Source organism: Recurvomyces mirabilis (assembly GCF_035927965.1).
Source record: "Recurvomyces mirabilis strain CCFEE 5264 chromosome Unknown scaffold_17, whole genome shotgun sequence".
NCBI lineage: Eukaryota > Fungi > Ascomycota > Dothideomycetes > Mycosphaerellales > Teratosphaeriaceae > Recurvomyces > Recurvomyces mirabilis.
The window spans coordinates 472,056-492,807 of record NW_027041951.1 but is presented as its reverse complement, the minus strand read 5'-3'; the positions used below and the strand labels follow the sequence as shown (position 1 = coordinate 492,807).

Genomic DNA, 20,752 nt, shown 5'->3' with positions numbered 1-20,752 from the left:
AAGATACTGTCAGAAGCAACATTAATGCCTTGTACTCGTCTACTCTGGCTACCATGCTAAACGAGCTCGAAAGCATCCATGAACACGAACCTGGGAGTAGTATGTCCGCTACTGATACTTCTTGACATCCACGCCTCTTTCCACCGGCAGAACGGTACCATTGAACTTCGCCATAGTCAAGCCATATCGATCTAGCACACGTGGCTCCCAGTCTTCTGAGAATCTCTCCTCCTCAAGCATCGGCCGTAAATCTTCGACTCGGCCTCCGAATATAGTGAGCATCGTCGACGAGCTTTCGAAGTGTCAGTGACTGGCATCCCGCGATCTTGTGCAAGACATGACTTACTTGGCGCTTCCGAACATGTTGTGGAAGAAGGACTCGGAATACTTCGGATTTGTCTTCCTCGCATCGGCTCTCCTCTTGGACAGTGCTTTTGAAAGATCGCTTTTCGTGAGCTGAGCAGTGCCATCTGGCATCTTTCCGGTTGCGGTGGCAAGCAGATCATGGACGAGCTCAAGATCAGGCTTACTCTGGTCTGGACATATCGCTGCATCGTGCCTAGTCAAGCTCGCATCATGTTCAATCGCATTCTCTGCATGCAGGCTGAGGTCCTCCAAATCGAACTTGTCCTTCGAGTACGACCTGTTTAGAAATCTCGCGGAAAAGTTCGGAACGAAGTAGCAGAAAGAGGCGCCGAAATTGAACGTCGCTCGAATCTTGTGGTTCATCTCTGGGAAAGAAATGTTCTTGCCGTCGTGAGGTAGTATACCGTGATTTGCCATGGCGTTGAGCATTGGACATGCGGATCTGGAGTCACCAGGACCAGGTGGAACATATTCAGGCCATTTTCGTTGGTGACCTGGTGCTCCTGCGGGGACGACCTCGCCTTCCTTCAGCTTCGGCGCGAAGAGGTTGGCGAGAGCAATTCCATTGTCCCAGGCAATGACGGATAGATCGACCAGTGTCTCCCCGACTTTCTTGAAGATGCCCATGGTGTGCAAAAGTATGCGCGAGAAGATTTCGCAGAACGCAGCAACTGACAAGCAGGATGATGCAGTTGTGATCACACTCCAATACGAGGACACATCAAAAGCTCATTACTGATCGACCGATGAGCGAGTCGGTGTACTCAACATCGAAGTTTTGCAGCTACGAACTACACTTACAGTATACGGACACTGCATATTCTGCGTGTACTTGTGATCGACATTGCAGCACGATACTTTCGTAGACCACACCACGAAAGCGAGCTAAAACAGACACCATGCAGTCTCGGTAACCTGCATGAGTTGGGGGACCTGTCGTACCCGAGCGAAACTAGTGTTACCGCAGATCGACGCACGCTACTGCGACCCACAACATCAATCTTGCTCGATCTTAATAACATGACGACCACCGCAGTAGCTAATGATCACAGAATACGTACGGGTCGACGCAGGCCAATCCTCACCACGCTGAAAAACAAGACTATAGGCTTATCTATCTTGTCTACTAACCAATGATATTCCACTTCCCTTTATGATCAACACGAACTCTTGTCTTGTAGCCAAGCACACGCATACGCTGCTCCACCGTCCAATGCAGGTTTGGGGCCAAATCCTGTACGGGGCGATACCGCCCGAGATTAAAACTGACCTTCTTGATCCACTCCTCCGAGTCTTTTGGCTGCACGCGGACTTTGATCGGCCAATACTCTAGTATCCACCAGCCTTTCGCATCTTTCAGCTGGTCGTGGACTGGTGACAGGGCGTCATACCAGTCCTCCACATACTCTGGCGTCCATTGATCGTCTAGCTCCTTTTGCTGTTCGTCTTTCCAGATTGCAACATGATGAAGCCCTTCTGGATCCTCCTCATCAACAGGTTTGATCAGCGTCGCTCGTCGAGTGATGGGTGCGATACTGCCTTGCTTGTACTTCTGCACAATGTCCTCCGGAGGGCCGCCTGAAGGTCTCGGCTGAGGCGTGTATGTCGGCCACAATGTATGCACGTCAATGCCTTCTTCTGCAAGTCGGTGGGTTCTGAAGATGATGCCCGTGTTGGTCTCGAAGCACTGTCGAATCATCCATCTTAGTGGCACTTGTGCTAGCTTATGCCGGACCTCGTTCTTGACTGCACCTCCGCCAACGTCCGCGTGGGCGCCAGTAAACCAGACCTCCAGTACATCGGTTTCTTTGACTGCTGGACGCTGTTGTGGAGGCCTGGGCGCTGCTATCTCGTCGCTGCCTTCTTTCTCACCGTCAACGCTCGATTGAGCAGTACCCAGATTCGAGCTAAACCGTCGCACGCCTTGACCTTGGGCTGCATTCTCGTGAAGCTCTGCAACAGTCTCCCATTTGCCCTGGGCGCCAGTTGTGTTGTCTTTGGTCTGAAAACGACAGACCTTGAACTTCGCCCGACGCTCGTCCAAAGCCATAGCATGCCGGAAGTACGCGGCTTTATTGTACGGAGTGCTGCTCAGAGGAAGTCGTCTCGGTATAAAGCCCACACTGGCGACACTATCGAACACGCCAATGAAGTGGACGGAGACATCGGCGCAGAAGGTCTTCTTGAAGTCACAACTCATGTCCCAGCCGCTCTTCGTGTCGTCCTTGTAGAACTCGTAGGCAAATTGGACCTGCGAGACGTTGTGCGCTGGCAGGATGCCGACTTTGTGGACCATCCCGCCAAGACACCGAGCAGTATATGCTCCACGCGAGAAGCCAAAGATGCAGATCCGGTCACCTTCGTGATAATTCTCCATGAGGAACTTGTAGGCATCGCAGACGTGGACACCCAGACCGCTACCCACAGCCATGTCTAGTCCAGCCCGGATACCGTTGGAGAGTCCTCCCCCATCGTAAGTGCCGATACCACTCTGATAGTACGTGATCTGGCTGGGGTCGGACTTTTTCAAGCAGCTGACGAAATGGACGATGTTGCTATTGTCCGAGTCGAACTTATCGCCGGTACCGTCCAGACACACGACGACGTTACGGCCAGTAATCTTGGTATTGCCATCCTTCAGCGCCCGGATGTTGCGAGGCAGCCTGGGAAGTCCAGCTGCAGACATTTTTCCGCTGCGTTTACTGCACTTGTCGCCAGCTACAAGACCAGGTTCTTGGGTGGGATAATGAATGTTCACTTCACCGGCGGCATTCAGCCTTCATCTTCGAAAGCCGTGGTCTGGTGAGTATTGATGTCTTTTGTGACGCGCAACCAATACATACGTTTGAAATGTGCACCACATCCTGCAGGGAGGGATCTTCAAAGTAGCGGCGATCAGACCGCCAGAGCCTGCCGAAATGTCGAGGAGAAGAGCATTGTATCGCACCACTGATTGGACATGCCGGTCACACCAACCTGCCAATAGTGCGGTAGACGAATGTTGGGACTTGGTGCCATATCTGCCGTAGCTCCGCAGTGTAGCTCACCTTCTGAGTCGCCTCAGCATACCGATGCGCGATCTGCAAGCGCCGTGGTGGGAAAGTATGTATGCCTTGTGCGAATGTAGCTTAGGTGTGGAGAGCGGAGTCGTGTGCTGCAGGGGAAATCAAGGGTTCGGGTCGTTTAGGGTTCGCGCCGCCGGCCCCGGCTGTGTTGACAATGCATATCCCGGTCGTCCCGCGTGGTCGATCTGGGAGGAGAAAACTGCTGTGCCCGTACTGCTACTGGAAGTCGGATCAGCAGACGTATGCAGACGCGACTGCAACGGTCGCTAACAACTTTGTGCTTCTACATTCGGGCAATGCAGGCTCTCATGCACCTCAACGAAATGCAGCACCACCGATCACGATGACGCTCTTGACTAGCGGTGTATCGTGTTGTCGTAGCACGTAGCCAATGTCTGTGGTTGGAAGACGACAGTGCGTGTTCGTCGTGACACCCTGACCTATCAAAGTCGGCAGCAAGTTGCCTTGTAGGCAAGTCCCAGCGGCCTACTGTGATGATCGCCATTCCCTCAATGGCGAGCTCTGGAGGCTAAGCAGCACTGATGCAGCAAGCTCTTATTGGCGTAAAACGCAGGGCACAATGGACGCTACGCCATCTCCCGATCGATATGCCTCGAATCAGGAGAGCGCGAGCTGTCTGGAGAGCATCACTTGAGGCATCCCCGCCATCTATTCACACGCTGCGCTTCCAAGGTGACCTATACTACCCGTCACAATCATGCCAGGACAACTGAAATCCCTCCTTGGGAGTATCAGGCGTAAGCCATCGACAGCTCCTGACCAGAAAACGGATCGGGAAGCAAACGGTACGGCGGAGCGAAAGACCTCGATCCTACACGATGTTCTTCACAATGGCAAGGATGCCAGAATGCTGGCAGAAGCGCTGCCGACTTTGGCATCCGGTGAGCCATTGAACGACAAGGAACTGCTGCTGGAGCATGGAGTGGACATGCTGCAAAGACTGCCGCTGAACAGTGGCTTGTCTTCGTTCGTGTCCGACAAGTTTATTGGCATGTTGTACCAGGATCTTCCACACCCCAGCACTACGATAGCTGGTCCTACAGCGCGATATCGACGGCATGACGGCGGTAACAACAATATCTGGAATCCGGAAATGGGTAAAGCAGGCACACCATATGCGCGAAATGTGCCTCCGATGAAAGCTAAAGGACCCAATCTGCCAGATCCCGAGCTCGTGTGGGAGCACTTGCTAAAACGACCAGAAGGAACATTCAAAGAACATCCATCCGGACTGAATCGCCTCTTCTTCTCCTTTGCAACCATTGTTATTCACGAGTGTTTTCAAACAAATCGTCCCAATCAGTGGATCAACGACACTTCCAGCTATGTCGACCTCAGCACTCTCTACGGGAACACCGAGAAGGATCATCCAAAAGTCAGGACTTATACTAATGGACTTCTGTTTCCCGACTCGATCGCTTCTGAGCGGATCATGCTGATGCCCCCCGGAGTTGTTGCATTGCTCATCTTGTTCTCGAGAAACCACAATACCATCGCAAAGAATCTGCTGTCCATAAATGAAGAGGGCAAATACAAGGAATGGAGCAGCATGAGCGAGAAGGATCAGACGTGGTAAGTCATTTCCAGAGTCAAAGAGGGTAGCTGGCGATAGCTAACGCATTCCAGGCAAGATGAAGACATCTTTCAGCTATCGCGGAACATCAATGTTGGCTTCTTCGCGACCGTGGTCCTGAAGGACTACGTATCAGCGATCTTAAATACTCCCAGAAACAACTCTACCTGGTCACTAGATCTCGGCAAAGAGATCAAGAGCGTGGGAAATCGCCTAGAGCGTGGCACTGGAAACGTTGTCTCGGTCGAGTTCGCTGTGCTGTATCATTGGCACGCCGCACTCAGCGCAGCTGACGCCGACTGGATGGAAAGGCTTGTTAGAGCTAGCAACCCTGAACTCAAGTCATTGGATGATATGACCGCGGAAATGTTCTACAAGATGGTCATGAAAGCTGGACATGAGCTTGCCGCGATCCCTGCGAAAGACTGGGTCTTCAACAATCTGAAGCGCGGCGAGAATGGTCATTTCGAGGACGCGGATCTGGCAGAGCTCATCAAAGATTGTATTGAGGAGCCTGCACATGCATTCGGGGCTCATGGTACTCCGGCAAGCTTGAAGGTTGTGGATCTGATGGGTCAGCTGCAAGCACGAGAAGTCTTCAATGTGTGCACGCTGAATGAGTCAGTGTGATCACCGTGCACCATTGCGGCATTATTGCTAACACGTTTCGCAGATTCCGAGCATATCTCAACCTGAAACCATATGCCAATTTCGAAGACTGGTGCGAAGATAAAGACACAGCTCGCGCCGCCGAACTACTCTACAGCCACGTCGATAACTTGGAGCTGTACCCAGGTCTGATGGCCGAGTGCACCAAGCCTGCAATGCCGGGTAGTGGTGTTTGCCCAGGTCATACGACAGGTCGTGGTATTCTCGACGATGCCGTGGCTCTGGTGCGCGGCGACCGCTTTCTGAGCTACGACTTCAACAGCAGCACACTTACAAACTGGGGCATGTCGAAGGTTCAGCAGATCCCAGAGGGTGCATACGGCGGCATGCTACCAAAGCTCATGTTCAATGCTATGCCGACCTCCTTTACTGGCACTTCCAGCTATGCGCTGCTACCATTCTACACCCCGAAAGCCGCGCAAGGCATACTGAAAGGCAACAAAGTGATTGAACATTATGACGTGCGTCGTCCTGGCAAAGACGTCACTCTGCCCACTTTGCGCAGTGTCGCCGGCTGTCAAATTGTTCTCGCAGACGGTGGCAACTTCCGTGCTACATTGACGGAGCACAAGACTCTGCAGTCTATCTTTTTCGAGGAGAACTTCTCAAGCCACGTCGCAGGCTTCTTCAGTATCAGCGCTGCGAAGCAGATCAAGCAGAGCTCGCTGCGCTACGCCGGCACTAAGCGTGCCATCAATATCGTCCGCGATGTGACCAACATCACTCCCGTCCTCTGGCTCGCGGAGAGGTTCGCCATACCACTGAAGACAGCCACGACACCTCGAGGCATCTTGACAGTACCGGAGCTCTTCGAGATCTACCACGACATCGCCATGTACCAAACCTTCAACGTGGTCCCTGAAGACGAGTGGAAGCTACGGGCTGCGGCTCAGACAGGCAGTGCAAAGCTGAAGCAGATCCTGGAGCTTCACGCCAAGACTCAAGGAGGTGGCATCAAGGAGATGTTGGCCGATCGATATGAGAAAGGTTCTGCTTATGAGGTGAAGCCTGATGCTGATAGACTCTATCATGCTCTCAACAAAGCAAAGGTGCCGATCAGCGATCTGGTGGACGAATGCATCAGCTTCTCTGCGTCTATCGCACACACAATCACGCAGCAGTCTGCGCTACTTATCGATTTATTCATGGAGCCCAAGCATGCTGAGCATAAAGCTCGTCTTGTCCAGCTGGCACAGCGCCATGATGAGGCTGCCACGACGGAGTTACAAGCCTATGTTCTCGAAGGCATGAGGCATACCGGCTTCGGTATGGGAGTCACTCGCCTTGCGACTCGAGACAGCACGATCCAGGATGGCTCTTATGGAGCTGTTTCCGTGCGGGCTGGGCAGAAGGTCCTTGCCGCCGTCTCTACCGCAGTCATGGACTCCACATCCTTCGCTTCCCCAGACAGCTTCAACCCAGACAGATCACCGGAGCTGTACACCACTCTACTAGGACCAACACTATCCAAAGTAGCAGCTCCAGCCATAGCAGGTATTTTGAAAGAAGTTTTCAGGCTCGAAGGCATACGACGATCACCTTCTTTGCCTGGCAGCAATCCAGGTCACCTCACTGTAGTCGAGAAGGAATTTGCTGGCATTAAGATGAGGCATTACTTGGACTCGAGCGCACGGGAGTCGCAGTATCCGACGAGTATGATGCTGCAGTATGAGGAGCCTACACCGTACACAAACGGACATGGCAACGGGCATGCTAATGGAGTGGTGACGAACGGTAACGGCAAGGTTGCGAATGGCGTGAACAGCATGTATTGATACCCCGTGTAGCCGAGAAGCACAGATATCGCTACTCCCAAGTCGAACGATCTAGAGCTTTGACCCCGTTTGACATGGTGTTGGAGACTTGGCATGGAGCACACACCTACTGTCCCAGACGTCGTCGTCCGCGTGCTAAGAACCAAGGAAGGCATAACGTCGCTGGGTGACCAGTGTGCCTGATAGTACTCCTCATGTAGATTGTTCTTGCATGGCTGCCGTAGTTCAAGTAAGCAAGTCACAAACCCATGTCCCCACAGTATTGCAATCTGGCACTTCTTCAAGCTCGGGAACAAGACACAGGCTGCCCAATTTACACCTCGCGACCCGAGTAGATATGGAGAAGCACGGTCCGAGAGCAGGAAAGCTGGTCACTATAGTATTCCACCAACAACAAAATTCCGACCCGAGCACGATGTTGGAAACCACGAGTACAACAGCCTCACAAGGTCATAGGGCCTGCGATGTCCCCCTCGGCCACCTGCTCTCCCCACGGCACACTCCAGCCACAAGTCGCCTCCCAGCTCGATCGAAAGCGCCTCACCGCCCTGCTTCAAAGGGTACCCAACGCCCAAGCACCGCAACGCAGGCGGACGATCCTCGCTGGAGAGCCATGCCCTCAACCACCGCTTACACGGCAGTAGCTCGCGCGATACCGGAGTCCAACGGTGCCGGGGGAACAGGATCAGGGTCTCGATTGAGGCGGGTAGTAGGTCGTGCATGTGGTGCTGGAATGCGATGTCAGCTTCGTAGCTGCTCGGGTCAATCCCGAGGTTGAAATCAACTATAGCATGGACACAGATCTCCAGAGTGCGGAGGGTTGTCAAGGACTTGAAGCTGGGACGTCCGTAGCCGAGGTCGTCTAGTCTGCAGTCGTGAAAACGTCTTCCAGGATCGATGGTTAGGTGCTCGAGATGTGAGCCGAGGGCGAGGATGGCCTGTAGGACTCTGATGCCATCGAAGCCTGGATGGTCGTCGGAGCCGGGCAATATCAATTCGAGCTTGCGCAGTGTTGGGTGGAGGCTTAGTAGACTTTGGATGAACGTACGATCGAAGAGACAGTTGCTCAGTCTAAACTCTCGCAGATTGAGCCCTATAGAGGGCATGTGCAGAATTTTGGCCAGCGGGCGAGGATCGGCGCATTCCGTATACGAGGCGTCGAATCTCTGGAGGTGAGGCAGGAGCATAGCCGAGCAGGACCAGTCGTGGTCGGATACGCGGGGTGTCAGGTCCACACAGCTTGCTCTCGACCGATGACCGATCCGGGACAACGAGGAGCTCAACGTCCGTAGTTTGAAAAGGGGAAGGGTTGATGCGATCTCGGGAGGCGATGTGATGACGGCTATAGCCATGTCCTTGACAGCATCAAGGAGCTGGAGTCGTGCATACTGTGGCGTATGTATCTGCAGCGCCTGCAGATTGGTCGCTAGTCGGATCAAATCGATCCAGAGCTCCGTAGGCGGTAGGTCGGTATTGTCCACCCACGGATCGTGGAAACGAAGTTCTGCCGCCAACCAGGTGTTGCGTTGACTCCAGAGACGTACCCGGTGCCATGTCTTTTGTAGGATCGTGACTGGCGGCCTTGCCACGAGTCCGTACGGCCCGTGCTCCTCTTGATAGACGTCGACGTTGAGGATTCGTAGAGGTCGGGCTAGTTCCGGCCGGTTGGAGTGTGCGGTAGAAGAGGTTGGTGTCGAAGATGGCGTGGCCGGAGAAGACGGAGTAGAGGTGTGGTTCTACAGCTGTATGGAGCTGTCGTGAGCTTCTGCTTATGCTCACCAGGGTCCTATGGAGGGTGTGGTAGTCGTCGCAGCGGTAGTCGGGCTGATCTTGTAAATGCAGTGCTTGCCACTGCTGACCAAGGTGGCTAAAGATGTCGGCGAGCACATCGTAAGGTAGTTCGGGAAGTATGGCGAGCTAGACGAGCTGCACGTTACGGAGCGCGTAGAGACAGGTATCAGGATGCCAAGTGCTGCCCTCATAGTATACTTGCAGTAATGCTACAATATCGACGCCTGAAGGCAGCCATTTTATGCATCATTTAGCCAATGCCTGACATGGTGATGCAACGATCAGAGATTGGTCTTGAGCTGATGTATGGTCCATCAGCAGGACATTCCAGGACTAGAACCATGGAGAGGGCCTTGGGAGATACATATATACAGTAGACAGTCTAATATCAAAGAGAGGATGAAGTGAGAGGCGAAGCACATGTTCCACGTGCCTAGCTCGAACCTGACTCGCAGCTGTGATCTCACCACGCCCAAAGCTCACCTTCTTCCCCAAAGCGTCGCGTGCCTGAGCCACGTCAGCTGCGATTGAGGAGCACCAACGCCGCAATACATACAGGCAACAACATTCGCTGACCCACTGCCTAACCAACGGTACACTACCAATGATTACCGGGCAGTATTGAACGAAACAATCAATCACAATCTCATGAAGACACTCATGCGATAAGCCCCGGCGCAACACCACCACCACTACCACCAGCAACGATGCCCTTCAACCTCTCCATCTTCCGCATTCTCGGCGACGTCTCCCATACAGCGTCAAAATGCATCCTAATCTGGGCAATCCACACCAACCAATCAGCCGAAGGCGTCTCCCTCCTCACCCAACTCCTCTACATCGCCGTCTTCGGGACTCGATATCTAGACCTTTTCTGGGTTCGCCCCTGGTGGAGCTGGTGGAACACCATCCTCAAGATCTTCTATATCGGGAGTAGTGCCTACATCGTCTGGCTGATGATGAGGATGTTTGCCCGGACGCGGGAGAAGGAGTATGGGTGGAAACTCGCGACGTGGAGTTTGGCGGCTTGTGCGACGACGGCGCCGTTGGTTTGTCTGTTGTTCCGGGGGTGGAAGAATAGTTCTATTTCCGAAGTAAGTTGTTTCCTTCGATTTGGTACAGTATGGGGCGTGTCTAACAACCATGTGATAGGTGCTCTGGACCTTCTCCATCGAGCTCGAATCCGTGGCAGTCCTCCCTCAACTCCTGCTCCTTCGCCAAACATCCGTCCCCACGGTCTTGGACTCCTTCTATCTCGTCACACTAGGCAGCTACCGCTTCTTCTACATCATCAATTGGATCGTGCGAGGCTTCACTCACGACGGCATCTTCGATCCCATAAGTGCGATCTTCGGCGTGATACAGACAGCATTATACGTCGACTTCGCATGGGTGTACTGGACGCGACAACGAGTGAAGCTACGAGGAGGCGGAGTGGTGGATAGTGATGATTTGGGAAAGAGCTTCCTGGTCCGACGATTCATTGGACGAGGAAGAGGAAATGCGGAGGAGGATGAAGATACCGTTGACAACGAGACGGCGGCTTTAGCAGGGCAGGAGAATGGCACGATCGATCCGAGTGCTAGGCCAGGCGCACAGAGGAGCGGGAGTGGGAGATGGGGCGCGAGAGGAATTTCAGTCAGTGCGGACGATACGTTGGCGGAACATGATCGGAATACTGTGGCGTCAAGGAACGCAGGTGCGATGGCGGACCCGGATGCTTTCGAGGATGATCTGGATGAGGATGCTGATGCGCCGCCGCCACCTGCCAAGGATGGGAAGGGCAATGCGAAGGATGAGGAGCATGGTGGTGATGAGGAGGAAGAGGGAATCGGGAGTAGTGCTGAGGAGTGGCAGGAGAATGCTCCGAGATGAGTCTGCTAAGCTTTGTTCGTGAATAAAGCCATGCTCACGTCAGCATGCGATGTATGTATGATACCCCTTTCCAGCTGACTCTGCAATCAACAACGCACAAATTACTACCGTTCCACCATCTCCACATCTCGCGCCAGCAAGATCGCCTGCTCACCTGACCGACATGGGCACAACGCGACTCGCCACCCATTCGGAGCTGGGTCGCATTGCCAGCCCCAGCGTTCCGCACCGAATCTACCTACTTGACGCCCCACACCGTCGGGAAAATCTTCCCCAACCACCCTCGCATACTCGGCCTCAAGCTCCCCCTCACTCCCGCCCTGCCCTGCCCCTTCCAATCCGCCACCATCTTCTTCATCACGGGGCTTGCCGCCTCGGAAGGCGTAGTCTACCACTCCCTGCGCATCGGCAACCGCAAGCGGCATTCTCACCGTCTCGGTCTGGACGGCCTTCAATCCTACAGCCTGTAGGACAGCATTGTGTTCTACTTCGGTCCGCCAGGTGGAGGCGGATTCGGGGATGTGGAAGGCGTAATCTGGTCTGTGGAATGGGGTGGGAGTGGTCAGCTGTCTTGATAGGGTGACCGGAGCTACGAGTCATGGGTGACAAGGGATCCCGCAGGACCTACTTCAGTCGTTTCGCCACCGTTCCGATAGCTAGACCCCAGTCGATCCTGGCGCTCCAGGTGGCTATGCCGACCATGCCGCCCGGTTTGACCACGCGGTAGAGACTCCTCACGGCAATTGCGACTCTATCAGTCGCTTCTTCTTTTCGCAGCACTGACGCCCACCTTCATATTTCCGGAAGCATGCCTACAAGCAAGTGCTTACTCACCTCTCGGCTCAGGGATGAAACTTATCGCGAAGCTGCTTAGGGCGTGCGAGAACTCGCCAACCCCGAGACCCTCTAACGTCGCGCCATCGACTCGTTTGGTCGTTACATCAGGGAGGTGAAGAGCGTCGACTTGTGCAAGCATATCAGGCGCTATGTCCGTGGCTATGATCCTTGTCTTGGGACACTTTTCATTGATGGTGGGCTTATCGTTCGTTGTCGACATTTCTGCAATGGAATCACTATCAAAGTTCAACTACAACCGGTAAAGGCATGGAGTTTAGAGGTAAGAGTATCGTCAGCCGCTGGATGCAGCTCAGCTGGCTGACGCGACGGTCCTCAAGCTGTGGCGAGCTGAGTGTGAGGCGTGGGTAGCTTTTCGTCATCGCATTCGCTTCGCTATTGGTTCGTCTTCCCAGTCTGGCAGGTACGTACCGCACACATGCAGCGGTCTCCCCGCTGGTAGATCGTGATATTGGCGTGCGTGGGTAGTCACGCACCGCGGCTGCAAAGACTTCATCTCCTGTTCGGTGGCAGTCAAGAACTCGACCGATACGTATCGTGCAATCCAGTTACGGCGGTTTCGGCGTTGCCCAGATGCTAGGCGGACTTCTCTTTTTTGGCTTCCAACACTTTTAAGGCATCACGAAAGAACGCAGACGCTGGATGAAGGATGTTGTCTGTCGCGGTCGGATGCTCTGCCGTCTTGTTCGGAATTTCGATTATTTTCGGCCTGCCGGACACGCCGATGAGCGCATGGTCCCTCGACGACGAGCAGTCGGTCAGTTTGCCGGAGCATGCCAAGGTGAATCAGGCAGACATTGAGAACAAGCATTCCCAGCCAGCTCAGCTGGTCGAGAGCCTTGTAGATCGGCCTCTGTACATTGGCTTCGTGCTCTCGCTGCTAGTGAGTCCCCCTTTAACGTCTGCGACCGGGTTCGATATAGCTGACGACCATAGAGATTGGTCTTTGTGCCGGCTCAGTGGTATCTAACTCCGCTACCTTATTGCGGACCTTCGGATACACGCCGAAAAGTTCAGCACTCCTGAATTTAGCAATTGGCGCAGTCCACCTAATCTCGATTCTCGTATGCGGCTTTCTGGTTCGTACTATGGTCGACGCTGGCTGATTACTTTTCTCGCTGCTTGTGGTGGGATCATTGGCAACTGACTATTGTCGTTTTACCCGCATCGCAAAGCATCTGGTAAGTGCTCGCATCATGTTGCCATGTACATACCATACTCACACACGATGCAGGATCTCTTGCAGGCTTGTGGCTGTTCCAGATCATCTCTGGTGTGCTACCAATCGTATGGCAGTGGGTGTAAGTAGCCTTTACCAATAGCTTCTAACACGCTGCGACTGACTGCCCATCATAGAATGACCAACAGTGCTGGACATACCAAACGTGCCTTCTTCGCTGCCATGCTCAATGCTGGTTTCAACATCGGCCAGCTCATAAGCCCACAAACCTTTCGGATTCATGATGCATCTCAGTACAGGACTTGAGAAAGAATTATGATGTCGAGAAGAGGGCATTGAGGTAAAGGTCGACTCAGGTATGTTGTTCTTTGTCATACCGTGTATAAGTCTGAATTATGAACTTCATTCAACCCTGTCTTCGAATCAACGTCATCGTCCAATATTCGGGTGCCATTGAAGCGCGAGCGCGGGGTTGGATGTGGGGTTTGAGAAAGGTTATGGAGATGGCCCACTGTGAGGATTTGGAGTCATACACGACATTTGTTATCCTTCTTGTCCATCGTTCCTTTCTCGCACAGGTTTCTTAAGTCCTTCCCAGCGAGACGAATACGAGCACTTTCTCACAATGGAATCCTCAAATCTGGACAAGCAATTCGGTCGAACAGCAGACGATCCACGATATCTCGATTTCCAGAACAGTAAACCTGGTTCCGGACTGAACAAGTTCTCCTCGACTCTGACACGCGAACATGACTTTCCAGCTGCCCAAGCGATGCTGTACGCCGCTGGAGTGCCGAACGAGCACGTCCTCAAGAACTATCCGCAGGTTGGCATAGCAAGTGTATGGTGGGAGGGCAATCCATGTAACATGCATCTCCTCGACATCGGCAAGGAAGTCAAGCGGGCAATAGAGGGCCAGGAAATGCTAGCATGGCAGTACAACACCATCGGCGTAAGTGACGGGATCACAATGGGTGGAGATGGTATGAGGTTCAGTCTGCAGAGTCGAGAGATCATAGCAGACAGTATTGAGACCGTCACATGCGCCCAATTCCACGATGCATGTATAACGATCCCGGGATGCGATAAGAATATGCCCGGAGCGGTGATGGGCATGACCAGGCATAATCGGCCAAGTATTATGATCTATGGCGGCTCGATAAATCCTGGTTATAGTGATCTCCTGCAGAAAGACATCAACATCACCACCGCACTCGAAGCACACGGCGCATACATCTACAACAGCTTAGCAAATCCCAAAGATCCATCGCAGACCAAAGACGACATCCTCAGCGAGTTGGAGAAGAAAGCATGTCCTGGCCAAGGAGCGTGCGGTGGCATGTTCACAGCCAACACAATGGCTACTGCAATAGAGACGCTCGGTCTCTCACTTCCTGGCTCGGCGTCCACACCTGCGACGTCTCCTGAAAAGATGCGCGAATGCAAAAAAGTGGCTGCTGCGATCAAGATATGTATGGAGCGAGACATCACACCTCGGAAATGCTTGACCAAGAAGTCATTCGAGAATGCTTTGGTGATGATGATGGCGTTGGGTGGGAGCACGAACGGCGTATTGCATCTCCTAGCAATGGCAGGCACAGCTGAGGTCGAGTTAACGTTGGATGATTTCCAAAAGGTTAGCGATAAGGTCCCTTTCATTGCAGATCTGGCACCGAGTGGTAAACATCTGATGAAGGACTTGTACGACGTTGGTGGTGTTCCTTCGGTGCAGAAACTTCTGATAGCAGCCGGTATGCTAGATGGCAGCACGATCACCGTCACCGGCAAGACATTAGCAGAGAATGTGGAATCCTGGCCTTCTCTCAAGCAAGGTCAAGAAGTCATCAGAAGCCTGGATAACCCGATAAAAGCGACTGGGCATATCGAGATCCTGTACGGCAATCTTGCTCCCAATGGAGCTGTAGCGAAGATCACAGGCAAGGAGGGTATGGTCTTTACAGGCAAAGCTAGAGTGTTCAACAAGGAGCACGAACTAGACGATGCTTTGAACAAAGGCCAGATCCCCAAAACTGAGAACCTCGTTCTGATCGTGCGGTACGAAGGTCCAAAGGGCGGTCCGGGAATGCCCGAACAGCTTAAAGCCTCTGCCGCAATTATGGGCGCTGGGCTCAAGAACGTGGCTTTGATAACAGATGGTCGATACTCAGGCGCCAGTCATGGCTTCATCGTCGGCCACATCACTCCTGAAGCCGCGGTGGGAGGTCCCATAGCTGTCGTACAGGATGGCGATGTGGTTACTATTGATGCTAGTAAGCATCGCATCGATATGGATGTGAGTGAGGACGAGGTGAAGCGGAGATTCGAGTCGTGGAAGCCGCCGCGGATGACTGTCACGAGGGGAACATTGGCAAAGTATGCACGATTAGTGGGCGATGCTAGTCATGGTGCTATGACTGATCTGTTCTGATGGATGGCGCTGAACAAGATGACGCTGTACATAATGTCGATAGTAACCTGTCAGCACCATCACTCCGCTTCGGGGCAGATGAGCCGTGCTGCGATCGCTCTCTTTTCCTGTCATTGCCTTCCGAGTGTGAGGACTTGTTGCTGAGCACGTCGCCAATAATCAGGCGTTGAACATCATCAATTGCGATATGAGCCTAGATGCTGTTGCCCGAATCGTGCGAGACATTCTCCATATGTAATGGATCAGTGAGACACTTTCCGACATCTTGACCTGCTGGGTTTGTTGTCCCGTGGTCGGCCTAGCTTTCCTGTCTTATGAGCAACAGAATGTCGCTAGTGATTCAAGCCGTGAGGTTACTTCTGGCTACTCGAGAAGCGAACACATCTCCATAGCAGATGGTGCTAGAAAACCCCATCGCTCACATCCGAGTCCTTGTCTTCCACGTGCCCAACAACAGGCCGGTCCAGCCCTACCTCTGAGTCCAACGGCCAAAAATACGAGCAATGCTTAAACTCAATTCGACTTAGATTGTCCTTGGTAAGCCTTCACCACCCAATCTCGCTTAGCTTGACATCCTTTCCCGGAACCTCAGCTCTACGCCGCAACGCCACGTGCACTGCTTTAGGGATCCCTTGCCTGTAACGCATCCTTTTCCAGGCAACTTATAGCCTACTTTTCGGTGCGGAAAGAAGCGATGCCATACATTCAGAGAGGATTGGCCGCTACCGCGACGGGAAGATTATTGTTTACCGAAGATGCCGGGCTCGTGGGCTTGTTCCTCCGCAGCCTGTAGGATTTGCTCAGCCTCGAGTGTGATTGTGGACGCCTGATGTGAGTCGCTCCTGAACTTTGTCGGTGTTGTCGACCATGTTCTGTCATATATGGCGTGAACCGGGCGTACCGACTAGGATCGCTTATTGTCTTGGCCGTGGAACATAAGAGAGTAATAAGGCCGCTATTAATCTCTTCGCCATCCCTGCTTCGCCTGTTTGCTCGACCATCTATCTATCGACTACGGTCTTGTGACACAATAACGATTATGCAGATTGTAGCAACAGCAATGCTCGCCCTTGTGGCAGTGAGCAGCGTGGCAGCACTTCCTGCTGCTCGAAAGTCGAATGTAAGGACGTTACAAACACGTTCTACTCGAATGCAGCTGACGTTAGCCAGGACCTATGGTATCTCGACCCACTGGAGAAGTCGCACCAAGCCAAGTCGGCCATGCAGCAATTCCTCGCACCTGTTGTGCCGAAGAAGGACTGGTCGGAGCATAGAGACATCGTCATCCGACCACCACCACATCTCCCGCCACCCATGAACGAAGAGGTGGAAGACAAGCCAGCTTATGTCATTAGCGAATTTGTCGAGCTATTTCCGCTGGACGACATCTGAATAAATGATCAGCGGATGCCAGAACACGGAAGGCACACTACGGCTCAACGAAAGCGCCACCAAACCAGCTCCACCATTTCAAGTCACCAGGAGTGGTAGCGAAGCCTCGAGATCGGGTATCGTGATGAGCAGCGAAGCTCCCAAGGCTGACCACACAAATCGCCAAGAGCCGATGGAACATGAGCCGCTGCAAGTGATGGAGCAGGTCGAGCTTTTGCAACAAGACAGTCATGTTCGCAGCCACTGACACGTCGCCGGCGTCGGCGCCGGAAAGCAGAGAACGCGGCCTACTTGATCAGGTCTACCCGACAAGTGGACAGGATTGCGATCTTGCCTCGGGTTAGCGACCAGCATAGCAGACCGCTTGGAGGAAAGAGTACGGCGTAAGCGGGTCGGCATCGGTCATATGTTTGCCAGACCATCGTTTCGCGGTCTCGCTGACGAAATGGGTGGGCGACATCATCTTCGCCGTCGTGATTGAAGGAAGCGTAGGATTAGCAGCTGTCCTGGAAGTCCTCGGAAGTGCTTTGGTGGTCAAATGTGTGCATTTTAAGAGACCAATACCTCAACGGACACAGTCATTGCTATGGTGGAGAAATAGTGCTGATGCAGAAGAACTCTTTCGTGTCTACATCTTTGACCCTCCTTCTCGTATACAGCAATACGTAAGTGTGAACTCACTCCTCGCAGACTCATTTCTCGTAGACTCATTTCTTGCCAGTAACATTCTCCATTTCAACGACATCGTCGCCCTTTTCGATATCGGCAATCTTGTCTTGAGCATGCATAGCAGCCGTCTGCTGGCCAATCACTACGCTCTCAAACTTGGAACCGCGCTTCTCTGGTCCGATGGCCGCGGTGATCGCAATACCCATGGCAATGATAGCGGTTGCTACACCCATGACAGGACCGTAGGCTGGAACACGCTTGCCATCCGCGACTGTGATGAGATGCGACTCCGCAAGCGCGTTCACAATCTGCGCGCTAGGCGAGGAGATCATGTTGCCAAGTTGGTAGGTGATGCCTGGGAACGAGGACCTGAAGGCGGGAGGGGACAGCTCGTTAAGATGGATAGGGATGACGCCCCAGGCGCCTTGCACGAAGAACTGCAGCATGAAGCCAGAAGCAGATAGACTGCCAAGGCTGGTCGGCAGGATCCAGCCAGGGATGATGAAGGCGCTGATGAGGGCTGCGCCGACCATTGCTCGTCGACGACCGACCCATTGAGAGAGATAGCCGATGATGGTGCCGCCGACGCAGGCTCCAGTCTTCATTAGGATGCTAGCTATGGAAGCGTCGTGGTTGCCCATCTCTTTCTGAGTCTAGGATGATGTCAGTACACGTCTCCCGCCATGTCCATCAGACCATGCCTTACCTTCATGAAAGTAGTATAGCTATCTTGGCTTGTGTGCGAGTACTGTTCTTGTAGTCAGCTACCAACCTTCCTCCGCGATAGCTTCTGTGAGGACTTACGTAGTTGAACCAAGTCATGAGGATGATAGCATAGATACACATCTTCCACTCTTTCGCCAGCATGACCTTCGTCTCTCGCCAGAACTCGCCAGGCGTGACGCTCTTCTGCTCGGAGGCCTTGCGTTCGCGGAATTGGCTGGACTCTGGGAAAGCAACGCGGATGAGACCAACGCCAATAGACAGACCAGCGGCGATCCAGAAGACGGTCTTCCAGGTGTTTGTGGCACCACCGACACCGAGGTTGGCACAGGCTGCGCAGACGTAGCCGAAGGAGTAGCCTTGTTGCAAGATACCAGACATGAGACCTAGTAGTGTATTAGAATGCTGAGTGACGCCTCAGTAGCATGACTTGACATACCTCTAGCTTCAATAGGACAGTTCTCGAGGGCCATGGCTACAGCATTACCATACACACCCCCCATAAACAGACCAAACAAGCTTCGTACAGCCAAGAACTGCTGAAACGTACCGGCGTAGATGGTGGCGATTTGTAAGAGACCCAGCACAAGCATGTTGATGACCATGGGCCATTTGCGGCCATATCGATCACCAGCCAGACCAAAGAAGGCTGCACCGACTGAGCGCAGTAGGAGCGTCAGAGTAATGGCGGTGCTGATCTGGGTGTTATCGGTATTGTAGTACTTCGCCAGCTTCGTGGACTGGATACTGAGAGCGTGGAAGTCGAAAGCATCCGCCGACCAGGATGCGAAGCCGACGATGAAATATAGCCATGCCGATGGTGTAAGTTGTGCCAGCAGGGAGATGGGATTACGAAGAGGCTTTGGTTTCATCCACTCGGTCCTGGACTCGCCATATTCGTTGGTGATCTGAACTCTTTGCTCCCACTTGAACAAGTCGCCGAAGGATTGCTTGATCGTGGGCCAAGTACCCTTGGCTATGGGCTCTGCTTCTCGGCCGGTGCACTCCATGATGAAGGATGAAGGGGTCTGGGAAAGAACTCACAGGGCGTATGTGAGTACAAGGTCAGGGGGAAGAGCGGTTGTCGAGCTCGCGTGCTGATCCAGATATATCAGGGCGCGGCGTCCTACCTTCTTATCTTCACGCAGGCGTGCTCCGCGCTGCCACCCCGCAAAGCAACGCCGAGACAAACAATGCCCAGCACTGCACTGCGCTATACGGATGCCAAGGATGGTGCTTCGGGAAACATCGTGAAGGCAGACAGCCATGCAAGCGTCCGTCTCGAGCACACAGCACGTGTCGGTGTGATCATGTGACAAAGATCCACCCTGTTGCAGTAACATGGCCTGGTCCAGAGACGGCACGAGTAGGATCAGGTTTAGCCACCGGCCTTTGCATTGGATCTTGTTGGTGCTGAAGGCCGCTCCAAGGACTTGGCTGGTGGACATTCTCGTCTTGGCCGTGGATTAGATTTCACAGCCGGTGTCCACCCCGCGAAGAAAGTGTGGCTTGGCGTGGAGACATGTTATCGTCGGGTGATATCGTAATTTTCCATGTGGATCGCACATGGTTGTGGAGGTGTAGCATGTGGTGTGCCATGGGGTAGATCAATAGGAAAGACAATCTCTGCATGAAAGCTAACGATACAAGTCCAGCCCGATCTTCCCCGACAAAATGCATGCCAAGTGTTTTTCGCCATCTGGCGGCATCTGCTCCTCCTCAAGACCAAGAGATCGTGGTTGTTCATCAGCACTTCCATACTCATGCTCGATCTCGCTGGCGTACAATCATTGCATACAGCGCACTGTGCCGGTAGCCACCTGGACCTGCTACAAAAATGGCACTGCCGTCAATCGTCCTTTTCTGCCACGTCCGGCGCTCTCTCTCCATCCCGACTCTGTCCCTAATTTTTCGTAGCCGATCTGTCATTGCAAGGTTGGCACGATAATTTCTGCTGCCAGATATGGAGCAAGTGTACAGTTCTCGTCTATGACACACTCGTCGAGGTGCACTCGCCCTCGGCGTTGATGTTGCACGTGTTTAAACGTCTCTTGTCCGACTTCAATCCTTACAAAGTCGATTAATCTGCTTGCACAGTCTCCCGGGCCGGCTGTGGATACCGCTGGTCCAACAGGCAGATCTATCTGAAAGGCCTGCTGGTAATCCCATCGGTTTCATGGAGCGCGGCGGACAGAGAGCATACTGGAGACCCTGAGCGCACCAGACTGGGCTCGCTCGTGCATTGGGAGCCCTGGTGGCATGTAGGTCAAGACGTCGATGCTACCGGCTTCTTGATCAGCTGATCTGCAAGCGTCCCGCATGTCGAGTATTGTATCCGATGGTAAGAGATCTTGTGTTACGCAGACCTCA

At 53.3% G+C, this 20,752-nt stretch overlaps 9 protein-coding genes across 9 annotated transcripts; 4 read left to right on the top strand and 5 right to left on the bottom strand.

Annotated features, from left to right (window-relative positions):
• Window positions 1–108: 108 nt before the first annotated feature.
• Window positions 109–993, bottom strand: LTS14_006719 (uncharacterized protein; the record flags this gene model as incomplete). The annotated part of the gene is made up of 2 exons (XM_064839412.1): window positions 109–292; window positions 347–993. 2 exons carry the CDS (start codon window positions 991–993, stop codon window positions 109–111), a joined length of 831 nt encoding a protein of 276 aa, XP_064693154.1.
• Window positions 994–1,492: 499 nt separating this feature from the next.
• On the bottom strand, window positions 1,493–3,052 carry LTS14_006718 (uncharacterized protein; the record flags this gene model as incomplete). The annotated part of the gene is made up of 1 exon (XM_064839411.1): window positions 1,493–3,052. One exon carries the CDS (start codon window positions 3,050–3,052, stop codon window positions 1,493–1,495), a length of 1,560 nt encoding a protein of 519 aa, XP_064693153.1.
• A 1,097-nt stretch (window positions 3,053–4,149) lies between these two features.
• Window positions 4,150–7,469, top strand: LTS14_006717 (uncharacterized protein; the record flags this gene model as incomplete). The annotated part of the gene is made up of 3 exons (XM_064839410.1): window positions 4,150–5,024; window positions 5,079–5,645; window positions 5,699–7,469. The coding sequence occupies 3 exons, from the start codon at window positions 4,150–4,152 to the stop codon at window positions 7,467–7,469; spliced, it is 3,213 nt and encodes a 1,070-aa protein (XP_064693152.1).
• A 374-nt stretch (window positions 7,470–7,843) lies between these two features.
• On the bottom strand, window positions 7,844–9,023 carry LTS14_006716 (uncharacterized protein; the record flags this gene model as incomplete). Its single annotated transcript, XM_064839409.1, has 2 exons — window positions 7,844–8,973; window positions 9,014–9,023. 2 exons carry the CDS (start codon window positions 9,021–9,023, stop codon window positions 7,844–7,846), a joined length of 1,140 nt encoding a protein of 379 aa, XP_064693151.1.
• Window positions 9,024–9,967: 944 nt separating this feature from the next.
• LTS14_006715 (uncharacterized protein) lies at window positions 9,968–11,135 on the top strand (the record flags this gene model as incomplete). Its single annotated transcript, XM_064839408.1, has 2 exons — window positions 9,968–10,354; window positions 10,413–11,135. The coding sequence occupies 2 exons, from the start codon at window positions 9,968–9,970 to the stop codon at window positions 11,133–11,135; spliced, it is 1,110 nt and encodes a 369-aa protein (XP_064693150.1).
• A 104-nt stretch (window positions 11,136–11,239) lies between these two features.
• LTS14_006714 (uncharacterized protein) lies at window positions 11,240–12,192 on the bottom strand (the record flags this gene model as incomplete). Its single annotated transcript, XM_064839407.1, has 3 exons — window positions 11,240–11,675; window positions 11,764–11,914; window positions 11,970–12,192. 3 exons carry the CDS (start codon window positions 12,190–12,192, stop codon window positions 11,240–11,242), a joined length of 810 nt encoding a protein of 269 aa, XP_064693149.1.
• A 1,603-nt stretch (window positions 12,193–13,795) lies between these two features.
• On the top strand, window positions 13,796–15,598 carry LTS14_006713 (uncharacterized protein; the record flags this gene model as incomplete). The annotated part of the gene is made up of 1 exon (XM_064839406.1): window positions 13,796–15,598. One exon carries the CDS (start codon window positions 13,796–13,798, stop codon window positions 15,596–15,598), a length of 1,803 nt encoding a protein of 600 aa, XP_064693148.1.
• Window positions 15,599–16,658: 1,060 nt separating this feature from the next.
• Window positions 16,659–16,990, top strand: LTS14_006712 (uncharacterized protein; the record flags this gene model as incomplete). The annotated part of the gene is made up of 2 exons (XM_064839405.1): window positions 16,659–16,718; window positions 16,769–16,990. The coding sequence occupies 2 exons, from the start codon at window positions 16,659–16,661 to the stop codon at window positions 16,988–16,990; spliced, it is 282 nt and encodes a 93-aa protein (XP_064693147.1).
• A 707-nt stretch (window positions 16,991–17,697) lies between these two features.
• LTS14_006711 (uncharacterized protein) lies at window positions 17,698–19,392 on the bottom strand (the record flags this gene model as incomplete). Its single annotated transcript, XM_064839404.1, has 4 exons — window positions 17,698–18,312; window positions 18,366–18,407; window positions 18,464–18,768; window positions 18,822–19,392. The coding sequence occupies 4 exons, from the start codon at window positions 19,390–19,392 to the stop codon at window positions 17,698–17,700; spliced, it is 1,533 nt and encodes a 510-aa protein (XP_064693146.1).
• Between the last annotated feature and the right edge of the window lie 1,360 nt (window positions 19,393–20,752).